The sequence below is a fragment of the Anthonomus grandis genome, unplaced genomic scaffold, assembly GCF_022605725.1.
Source record: "Anthonomus grandis grandis unplaced genomic scaffold, icAntGran1.3 ctg00000164.1, whole genome shotgun sequence".
NCBI classification, from domain to species: domain Eukaryota; kingdom Metazoa; phylum Arthropoda; class Insecta; order Coleoptera; family Curculionidae; genus Anthonomus; species Anthonomus grandis.
In genome coordinates this window covers 244,814-256,814 of record NW_026088437.1, presented here as the reverse complement: position 1 = coordinate 256,814, position 12,001 = coordinate 244,814, and the positions used below count along the sequence as shown (strand labels likewise).

At 41.0% G+C, this 12,001-nt stretch overlaps 1 protein-coding gene across 1 annotated transcript; it reads right to left on the bottom strand.

Moving 5' to 3' along the window:
• Positions 1–10,574: 10,574 nt before the first annotated feature.
• LOC126749508 (uncharacterized) lies at positions 10,575–11,573 on the bottom strand. Its single transcript, XM_050459207.1, has one exon. It carries the CDS (start codon positions 11,571–11,573, stop codon positions 10,575–10,577), a length of 999 nt encoding a protein of 332 aa, XP_050315164.1.
• Between the last annotated feature and the right edge of the window lie 428 nt (positions 11,574–12,001).

The following is a 12,001-nucleotide window of genomic DNA, read 5'->3' as shown; positions in this document are numbered from 1 at the left end:
ATTCAATACTCTATTAATTTTTGTAATAATAATTCTAAGGGTCTACTAGGTCTTCTTGCACCTGTGTACAATTTTGTTTTATCACAACTTTACGTCTTTTTTGTACAACGCTATGTCATATCAAGTCTGTCTCTCAAGATATATCGTGTGGGTCTTATTTGTTTTCTTCAATGTGCTGTTCTTTGGTGATCTTTCTGACCATTAACGTGTACCAAATAAATCAATTTAAAAATCTTCAAGCAAAGTATAGTTTTATTAAAGAATCCACCATCCAGTTACACCAAAAAGAAACTAGACACAGAACCAGCCGAAATACAGCCATATTTCTGGTCCTTCGACGCAGGATGTTGTGAGAAAGCAGGTATCCATTTACCACTTTACTAAGTACAAGTTTCTATTCCTATTTACAATTTTTGCATTACCTATTTTGACCTAAAAGTTTGGTTTGCTATTTGTGTTTCCTTTTGCTTCAATTACCAGAGTTTACAATTCATTTTTGTGTCAATTTTGTGACCAAAAATGACTGAACAAAATGAGACTCAAAAGAGGCACAAGATTCAAAAGAGGGTGCCTGAACATAAGCCTTCTTTATGTGAAGTAGATTTGCGATATAAAGACAGTATTAATTTATTACAAGAGTTCGAAAATATTCAAGTTACAATTGAATCTATTTGTGAGGATCATGAATTAGCACTACATTACTAAGAAAGACAAGATTTTCAAGATAGATTTAATAAATGCCAAGATTTTTTGACTGAGTATCTTAGAATTAGTGCGCCTCAACCTAACCTTTCTCCTGTTGTACATGTAGATCACCCCATATCAGCCCCCGTAGTCTCCAATGGTAACGACTTCTTGCAGAATGTTTTACTACCAAAAATTAAGTTCCCCACATTTTCAGGTGATTATGATCAGTGGCTTAACTTTAAGTTGAACAAGCAATTTAAGTAACAATTTTAACAATTTGAAATGAAGTTCAAAAGTTTCAATTTTTAAAAGCATCTCTAGAGGGTTATGCTACAAGATTTGTTGAGGGACTTGAATGTGTGAATAAACCTTTTGACCAAGCATAGACTATATTGTGTGACAAGTTTGATAAGAAACAATTTTTACTGGATACCCTTTTTCAGAAACCTTTAGGTATTCAGCACGTTGGCAAAGAGAATTTTAAACAATATAGTTCCATTTTAGATGAAATTACTCAACACTTGGCGGCCATAAGAGGTATGAACCTTGGAGTTGACACACTTTATGGTTCTCTTTTAATTTTTATTTTGTCAAGTAAACTGGATAAGACAAGTTTAAGAGAGTGGAAAGAGCTTGAATATAAGCAAGATCTGCCAGTTTTAGATGAATTTTTAGAATTTATAAAGAACAAGGTAGACCTTTTGCAGTCTTTTGAACAGACAAGTGCATCTGTTCAGTCGAGTAATAAAGCTTTTGTCAAGAATAACCGTTCAGGCCATTTTCACTCTCACATGAATCACCTTGCTATTAATAATCCAAGTGCCTATGCCATAAAATATAATTTTTGCCAACAAAACCATTCAATTTACAAATGTACAGAGTTTTTGGGTTTGTCCATTGAGGACAGGTTGTCTAATGTAAAAAGACTTAATTTGTGTGAGAACTGTTTACGTAATGGCCATACAGCAGATAAATGTTTTTGTCACCTTGCAAGTTATGTAAAGCTAATAATAAAACATTCAAGCATAACAATTTGGAACATTTTCCTAAAAAGGACAGAGATTGATCAAAGGAAGTACAGACCAATTTAAACATGATGATAAAACCAAATTATCATATTTCAGAGTCGCAGGCCCTATTATCCACAACTATGTGTCAAATATGTGAGGCACAGGGCAATTTTGTGCCATGTAGAGCCCTTCTAGATTGTGGTGCTCAATCCAATTTAATTTTAAAATGCTTAGTTAAGAAACTAAAGCTCCCATGTAGTCCAACCAATTTATCTATTATTGGAATTACTCAAGCTATTTCGCACATCGAGGAAAGATGTGATGTTACTATTTTTTCCAATTATTCTGACTATCAACAATCATTTACCTGTTTTGTGGCTCCAGTTATCACAAATAATATTTCATTATATAGTTTTGATGCTAGTAGATTGTCGATTCCTAATGTTTCATTAGCAGATCCCGAGTTTTTTATTTCCAGAGAGGTTGATTTATTAATCGGTGCCAGTTTATTCTGGAATTTGCTTCGTGAAGGCACAATAAAGTTAGAAAACAATTTACTTTCATGACAAAATACTACCTTTGGTTATGTAGTAACCCCTTAATTGAATGTAATAAAAGGTCAATTTGCAATTTTTCCAAAATATATATTCCAGAAGATGAGCAATTAAATAAGTTTTGGGAACTTGAAGAGGCTAAGGTCGATAAAGTACTAACCAAGGACAGTATTGAGTCTTACTACTAGATTAAAACTGTATTCAATGCTAGCTGCAAAGCGTCTACTGGGTGGTCACTTAATGATATTTGGTACATAAAGCCTAAAGTTCAAAATGACATTATAGATATTTTATTGCGATTTAGGACTTATCAGTTTGTTGTCTCAGCGGATATATCAAAAATATATCGTTGTATTCTCATGAATAAAAAACATAGACCTCTTTAACAAATTTTATGGAGAGAACAACCATCTGATCGTTTTACCCTTTACCAAATAAATACAGTTTCGTATGGTACAAGTTCAGCACCTTATCTAGCTATTAGTTGTTTAAAAAAGTTAACTATTGAAAATAGTAATCTATTTCCTGAAGCAAGTAAAACTATACTATCTGATTTTTGCGTTGATGATTTACTGACAGGAAAAATGTAAACAAATATTTACTATTTTAAAATCAGGTCACTTCATACTCAGAAAATGGGTTTCAAATAATCTTGAAATAATAAGTGATTTTGATAAGTCAAATATTTCAAATTCTATCTTTGATTTAAACAAAAGTGATACATGTAAGACACTGGGCATTCAGTGGCTTCCAAAGTGGCAGTGGCTATTTAGCATTGTTTGTTTGTTTTTGCACAAAGGCTGTGCACTTAGAAATCGTTAATGACTTAAAAAGTGAATCATTTTTAGCATGTTTAAAAAGATTCATTGCGAGAAGGGGTCTACCAGCTACTATCTATTCAGATAATAGTGGCACCTTTCGAGGAGCTAATAACGAGTTAAGAGACCTAACCATGTTTCTGCATAAACATCCAAACTTTATTGTTAATTCGATAAGTAATGACAATATTAAATGGGTGTTAATTCCCCCATATACTCCTAACTTTGGCGGGTTTGGACATTATGGTAAATTAAGTTCAGGGGAATATTAAATTCCAGGTCACTCTTTTCCCTATCTGACAATCCAAATGACCTCCTTCCTATTACTCCATCCCATTTTCTCATCGGTCGACCCATATATGATCCTCCTGAACCTGACCTGCTTAATGAGAAATCCAGTCACCTGACCAGACTTAAGCATGTACAAAGGTTGGTCCAACAATTTTGGAAGCAGTTTTCGAGCCACTAAATCTTCCAGCTGTAGCGCCAATACAAATTTTGATTGTAGTGGGGAAAGAATCGCCCACTACAATCAAAAATGGAACCTTGGTTCTCATTAAGAACGACGTCAAACCTCCATTTAGATGGCCTTCGGGACGAGTTCTACGTCTTCATGCTGGCAAGGATGGAATAGCCGAGTAGCCGAAGTCCAGACAACAAATGAAACCACCACTCGATCCGTACGTCATTTGTGTCCACTACCAATCCAGGAAGAAGTTGACAGCTAATAATGCCAGGCCTACTGACCTGAGGAGTGACGGATTTTAGTTTTAAATAACTAATTAGTTTTAGTAATTTTTATTTTGACCAGCCGAAATCCAGCCAACCTGTAACCATTATAGCTAAAATATTACTCCAGGAATTCTGGAAATTAAACCTCTCTTGGGATGAATTAATTCCTGCAAATTTGCATTCCATATGGACCGTTCTGATTTACTAAAAATTAATGTTAATTACAAATACCAAGGCACATTTTTTGTATTGATCCACAATCTATACAATTGCACGGTTTTTGTGACGCTTCACAATCTGCCTATGGAGCCTGTATTTTTATACGCTCTATAGATTCATTCGGAAACTGTACATCTAAACTTGCCTGTGCCAAAACGCGAGTTGCACCATTGAAACAAATTTCTATACCTAGACTTGCGCTTTGTGGTGCATTGCTATTATCCGAACTTGTCAGCACGGTAACTGAATCACTCTGTAACACTTTATCCACTTCAGATACTTTTGAACCTATTACTTACTGGTGTGACGGTCAACGTGTCGGTCAAACCTAAGAAGACCGAGCTCATTCTCTTTACTAAGAGGCGGAATTTGACATACTTTAAACCTCCCATTATGTATCAGACTCGCCTAACTTTGAGGCAGCAGGTACTTGGGAGTCATTTTAGACAGCAAGCTCACATTTAAAACTCACGTAGAGCAGGCAGTAAATAAGGCAACGGTCCTAATATGGCAATTACAGCGAACAATAGGTACAAGATGGGGTCTAATACCCCACATTCTCCAGTGGCTTTATACCGCAGTCATACGACCGAGGATCTCGTATGGATCCGTGGTATGGTGGACAGCCGTATTGAAGGTCACCAACGCCCAAAAGCTGACCAGCACCGGAGCTATGAGAACAACACCTGCGGCACCACTAAATATTCTTCTTGGGCTACCGGACGTCCCAGTCTGAATTGAGAGGGAGGCCATGGCGGCGTATAAGAGGATGAAGGATAGCGGAGGGTGGTGCAATGTTCACTTAGGACAAGGTCATATAACGATTGCTCTCAGGATGTGTAAGAATATACCAATTCTGACAAGACCAGATGCACTACAGAAAGTGGCAAACTAAGGTTAAAGAAGGGGTTTCAAGTCGAAATCCCGACAAGGGAAGAATGGTCGGCAAACCAAATTATAGAGCCAAGTGGTTTCCAGGCCTGGTACACAGATGGATCATGGATGAAAAGCACCAATTCAGCTGGAGCTGCAGTGTACAGGATGGAAACGAACACAGGGGAATCCTTCCCGTTAGGGAAACACACTACAGTTTTCCAAGCGGAGGTGTTTGCTATACTCGAAGTAGCAAACAAACGAAAGGCATTGGAAGGTAACGGGGGGATTTGCATCTACTACTATAGTCAAGCTACCCTCAAGGCAATTCAGAAACACAGGGCCAGCGCAGCCCTAGTCCAGGAATGCAGTGACGCATTGGAAAGTCTTGCAGCACACACGAAAGTGAGACTGAGGGGGTCCCAGGACACCACGGTGTCGAGGGCAATGAACGGGCCAATGAACTGGCAAGACAGGGTTCCGTTAACCCCTTCGTAGGCCCCGAACCTTGTCTCGGTCTTAGCAAAAAACAAATCTTCCAGGCACTTAATAATTGGGCCTGGGAAAAAACAATGAAGAATTGGAGAAGGACTGGATGTAGACAGGCCAAGGAAATGATACCAGACTATGACGGCTCTAAAGCAAGGCGACTGCTAACAAAGACCCAATAAAGTATTAAAGACTTGGTAGGAATCCTGACCGGGCACAACAGTCTAAATCTAAACAGGCATCTTTACCTTCTTGGTATAAGAGAAAGCCCACTCTGTCCGAATTGCGGTACAGGGGAGGAAACTTCATACCACATACTAGGTATCTCTGATAGGTGGAGTCGCCTGAGAAGGAAAATTTTCGGAGCAACGACACTCCAACGGAAAGATCTTAACGATCTGGACTGGGACAACGTGCAAACTTTTATTAAAAGGACTCAGTGAAGACCGCGCATTGGGAGTGGTGGCGTAGGGGTGGGTGATTCTGGGGTTGGTGAAAAGGGACTGTTCAGGCCTACTTGCCGAGCTCTAGCTCCCCCACCCTTACTACTACTACTACTACTGGTGGGATTCGACGATAGTTATATCATGAATAAATACTTCTCCACATCTTCTGAAAATCTTTGTAGCGAACAGAATTTCACAAATACACACACTTTCAAAGCCAGCTTCCTGTCAGAAGTGCTATATTAGCACTTCTGACAACCCACCCGACTTATGAACACGAGGAATAAATCCTTTTTTATAAAGGTTTTACGGACCTGTTTGGTTGAGATTGTCAGAGAATAAATGGCCTTTTTACACTTTTGATGTAAAACATCTGAGCGTTACAGAGGTTCCAGGAATTGAAAGTTAACGTTTCTTTTTACCAATAATGCATTCTTCGAGCACATAAGTAGTATTTCTTCTTTAATTAGACTTAAAAGAGTATTTGCTTATGTTCTTAGGTTTATTAGTAATATTTCTAAACATAAGGATGTACAATTAACTGGACCAATTACTGTCAAGGAACTACAAAATTCTTTACAACTTTTAATTCAAATGATACAAAAACAATCTTTTGCTAATGAATATTATGCATTATCACATAATAAAACGATAATCCGCAAAAGTAAGCTTTTGTCCTTAGACCCTTTTATGGACAATGATAATATTTTAAGAGTTGGTGGTCGTCTTAATAACTCTAACTTTGATTTTTCCAAGAAACATCCAATAATTTTACCCAGCAAGCACTATTTTTCCACTTTGGTTGTACAAGATGAGAATCGCAAATTACTGCATGCTGGCCCACAAGCAATTCTTGCTTCCTGAAGAGAGCAATTTTGGCCTATTTCAGGCCGTAATCTTGTTACAAAGGTTTTTCGATCTTGTACACGTTGCTTTAGATTTATTCACACAACTGATAAATACTTAATGGGTGATCTTCCTTCAACTCGTATCACTTTTAGATTAGATTAGATTAGATTAAAATAAGGGTGAAGTTTCACTGCGACCTAAAAGATCTATTGTGTGCCCCTTTCTAATTACTGCTTGATGTTATTCTCAAGTCAAATTACTTCGTACAATCCTATGGCTTTAATAAAGGCTAGTAGTTGTGACGGTTCCAGTAATGAGATATTTCCTTCTGGAATTTCATAATTACCGAGGTGCATGGCACGACTTTCGGCAACTGTTTCGCATGCAGTTACTAGGTGTTCTGGGGTCTCTTCCTCTTCCCCACAGAATCTGCATTCACCTGTCTGTTCTAGTTTTAGTTTCCTGCGGTGTTCTCGAAGGTGACAGTGCCCTGTTAGGAATCCTGTTACAGTCCGTAGTTTAGTTTTAGTTAAACTTACTAGAGCTTTAGATTTTTTTGGGTCGAGGGTTCCAAGGAACATCTTGGAGTGTCTCAACCCTGGATGATCATCCCAGAGGCTTTCTCTGAGTTGATCCTCCATTTTTGTAAGCTCATATAGGTAAGTATTCTTTCCTATGCCGCAGAAAGGTTCCGGTCCTACAAATTGAGAACCAGATCCCTTTTTTGCCAGAATATTGGCTTCTTCGTTACCTTGCACGCCTGTATGTCCAGGTACCCACAATATTGTGACTTTATTTCTCTTTACTACCTCATTAAGTTTGCCCAAACAGTCTCTTACCATTTTAGAACTGATGACATGTGAACTCAGTGCTGCTATGGCTGCTTGACTATCGGTGAAGATTGCGATGTCCTGCTTGAGGTAGTCTTTGTTCAGGATTAATTGAGCGCATCTTTCTATAGCGTGTATTTCCGCTTGAAAGACACTGGTGTATTTTCCCAGTGGCTCTGAGTATTTGGTGCCAGGCCCAAATACTCCAGCTCCTGTTCCTTTTTCGGTTTTAGAACCATCTGTGTACCATTTGATAGTATTCTGTTTAAGTGAGCGGGCGACAGATCCATTTTCCCAGTCACTTTTGCTGTCAATTTTTGTACTGAAATTCCTAACAAAGTGATATTCCCGAGTTATATCGTCCTTGGGAAGATCGAACAGGGGAATGGATCTTGTTTGAGATACCCAGGCTCTCTGATCAATGTCCCTACTGTTCGTTCTATCCCTTGCTAATCTGAACATGGCCCTTTTAGCAGCTTCCTCTACTGCCAGGTGAAGAGGTGCCAGGTCAACTATGACCTCCAGTGCTGCTGTGGGGCATGTTTTCATAGCTCCTGTAATGCATACGCATGCAAGTCTTTGAACCTTGTCAAGTTTACGCCTTACTGTACTTAACTTTGTAGTGTCATGCCACACCACTGCCCCATATGTGATTATGGGTTTAACCATCATGGTGTACATCCATCGCAGTATTTTTGGGGAGCATCCCCAGTTTTTACCCGCTAGGTTCCTACAGATCATAATGGCTTTAGTGGCCTTGTTTACTGTGAATTCTAGATGCTTGTTCCAACTAAGCTTACTGTCCAGTGTCACTCCTAGATGTTTTACTTCATCCGATGTATGTACAACTTGTCCGCCCAGGTGGATGTCCCTGGTGGGTTGCATTTTCCTTTTACGAGTGAATGGTACGATAGTAGTTTTCGCTGAATTTATGCTCAGCCCCACTGATGTGCACCATTCTTCCGTGATGCTTAGGCTTCTTTGTATGAGGTCGTATAAAGTGCCCTTATACCTGCCTTTGACTATAATAACGATATCATCAGCATATCCTATGCAGGTGAAACCGAGATTTGTCAATATCTCAAGTAGTTCATCGACTACTAGACTCCATAGTAAGGGTGAAGTTACCCCTCCTTGAGGCGTGCCACGAGTAGTTTTGATGCCTGTGGTCTGTTCGCCCACAGTAGTCTCAGCCGTACGCGTGGCAAGCATTTGACAAATCCATCGGATTATGGTTTTGTTCAAATTTCTTTTTTCCAGGGCATTTTTTACCGCTACATGTGACGTGTTATCAAATGCCCCAGATATATCTAGAAAGGCGCAGATGGCTGTTTCTTTCTCATTTAGGCTTTTCTGGATGATTTGTGTCAGTTGATATAGTGCGGTTTCTGTGGATCTGCCCGCTCTATAAGCATGTTGACACTGATGTAGAGGTGCTCTCTCCAGAATGTCATTCCTGATATGGTTGTCTACAATTTTTTCTATTGTTTTCAGAATGAAAGACGTAAGGCTGATAGGTCTAAAAGATTTGGGGTCAGTCCCATCTTTTTTTCCTATTTTCGGTATGAAGGTGACTTTTGCCCTTCGCCAGCTACTGGGAATGTATCCCGACGCTAAGCTCGTCCTTGCTATTCTACTCAGGTGAGGAAGGATTTTCTCTTGTCCGTTTTGTAGGAGAGCAGGAAAAATTCCATCCACTCCCGGTGACTTGTACGGTTGAAAGGTGTTTATTGCCCATTTCAACCTTTCTGTCGTAAAGACGGTCCTTCAACTTCCCAGTCCTCTTTTTTAGGATTGGTGTACTTTATTGGGACCGTTTCTATAGGTTCGCACCCTGGAAAGTGTGTTTGAAGTAATAGGATGGCTTGCTCCTCTTCTCCCTTCGTGTAGGTGCCATCTGGCTTTTTGAGGGCCATTATTGGGTATGTGCCTCCCTTAGCCATTGCTTTGTGCAGTCTAGCCGCAGTCGGAGTGTTAGCGATTTCCGCACAGAAAGTTCTAAAGTGCTGTCTTTTGGTTTTTCTTATCTCTTTGTTATAAAGAGTAAGCACTTCGGCATATACCTGCCAGTTACCGTCTCTTTTCGCTGTATTGAAAAGATGACGCAGTTTTGACCTTAGTTTTGACAGGTGTGTATTCCACCACGGGGCGTCTTTAACGGGTCTCTCACTGGTCACTGGGCAACTTGAGTCGAACGCCTCATTTATTGCACGTGTGACAGCTTGTGAGTCCTGCTCTAAGTCTAGATGGTGCGGTTTCCCATTTAAGCTTAGATAATTTAAGTTGTTTTCCAGATTGGTGTTGTATAATTCCCAGTCTGTTTTTCCTGGGACCCTCCTTTCGGGTCGATTGTATTTAATGCTGTCCAGCTTGAATTCGATAATCCTGTGGTCGGACAGTGATGGTTCAGCTGATACTCTCCAGTCCTTGATGTGGTCTCTGAGACTGGAGCTGACTAAAGTAATATCTAATACTTCCGATCTTGATTTAGTTACGAATGTTGGTGTAGTTCCCACATTCAGAACCTCGAGATCGGTTGTCGTTAGATATTCAAGCAGAAACTCACCTCTAAAGTTAATATCTGTGCTTCCCCATGTGATATGGTGAGCATTTGCGTCGCAGCCTAGAAGGAGTGGTAGACGCAATCTGCTACAGTATTGAATCAGCTCTTGCACTTCTGCTGGTGGTGTCATAGGCCCATCTCCAGCAAAATATGCTGACGCAATTACTATGGTCCTGTTGGTGTCCCCAATGTCGAGATTTACGACAATAGGTGTTAGGTCCCGTGTCATGAGTTCTGAAATACATATGTAATTGATGTTATTTCTTATAAGAATGCAGGCTCTGGATGATTCCTGCCTGGTATCATATGTTACTTTTGACGTTTTGCTTGACAGACCCTTGATCTGCCTCCGATTGATCCAGGGTTCTTGGATCAAGACTAGTCCCAGATCTTGCTTGACAAACATCCGTGCAATCACATCGGAGGATGCTCGTTTGTGTTGCAGGTTTATTTGTGCTAATTTGCTGAATTTAAAGGCTTCTGGTTTGGCAGAGTGAAGTCCTCTTATGATTTGTCAGGGCCATCCGGTCCGTCCCCCTGATGGTCTACATTCTTCTTCGCTGCTGATGACATTCTCCTCAGCGGAAGTGGTCGGGTTGACATTGAGATCGAGGTCCATGCCCTCGGTCTCTTGTGTTTCAGTCGCCGTAGAGGTGTTCTCATTGGCGACTGGCTCGGAGGAGGTAGAGGCTGAGTGGATGGATCAAGCTCCATCTTTTTGTCCTTTGCCTTCTCCTGCTTTCTGAGGCCAGATACGGGGATTTGCCCAAACCTGTAGTGGATAGTGTATCCCTTTGCCTGGATGCTATCCGCAGATTTGGTGTCGATCCCAACAGAAAGCACTTGACCGTGGCCATTTCCTTTGGCGCTTATTACTTTCCAGGTCTCGGTGGAGATCTCTGGATTCTGTACTCCAATGAGTTTCAAGAGAGCTGTGGTGTCTTGCCCTTTGCTCCGTGGAAGAAAAAGGCTGATGGTATGCGCTTTTGGGATGTCCTCTCCTCTTTTCGCTACCATCGCTGGCCCTTTCCATTCCTTCAACCTAGGTGCCATCTGAGCCAGCCATTCTGCTGTCTGCTCCGACTCGCAGTCCACAAGTATCATTCCCGAGCGAAAATGAATACCTGAGAACTGCAGGCCCTTTGTTGTGCTGTTGATCATTTCTGATACGATTGCTTCCTCCACATCTGTGAGTTGTTCGGAGGTTAGAGTTGCCTCAGGGTAGTCCTCCGGCAATACTCCGATTCTGATGAGCTTTGCCGCTTTTGCATAGCTGGTGGCTTGCCCTGCTATGTTTGCAGACTTGCTCGTCTTTATTACCCGGGGATCGTCACCGGTTCTTTGCTTCTTTTCCCCCTTTTTTTGTTGAGGTGAGATGAAGTCACTTCCCCTCTTACCTTGGGGGTTTTTCTTAGGCGATGCCTTGGAAGTTTGAGGAGGTTGTTCTTCCTTTCTTTTTTCCTTGTCGTCTAGGACTTTTTTCCTCGCTTCTTCGGGTGACATGCCCTCGTGAAGAAAGCGTAGGTATTTCCTGACGCCTGCACCACTAAGTCCACGCCTTAGTGGATCGTCCCTTCCCCCAGGCTTTCCCAGTTCTGGAAGAGAAAAGGAAAATCTCCTTTGAGATTTTGAAGCAGTTTCTTTTCCCGCTTGCTTTGTGGTGGAGGGTGTTGCCCCTGCCATCTGAGAGGAGGAGGTTGTTGCTCCTGCCACTTGCTTTGAGGAGGAGGATGTTTCTCCTGCCTTACTGTTAGGTTCGGAGGATTGTCTCCGTTCTTTTGTTTTTTTTGTTTTCTTGCTCATGTCCATAATGTTCCCACGAGTAGCAAGGGAATGTAGGTCCGTCCCAGCAGAGCCCCGCATGCTGGGATAAGGGGTATATACAATGGGGTGCCCCCCGGTGCCCCAAGGTTGAAACCAGTTGCGGCTAG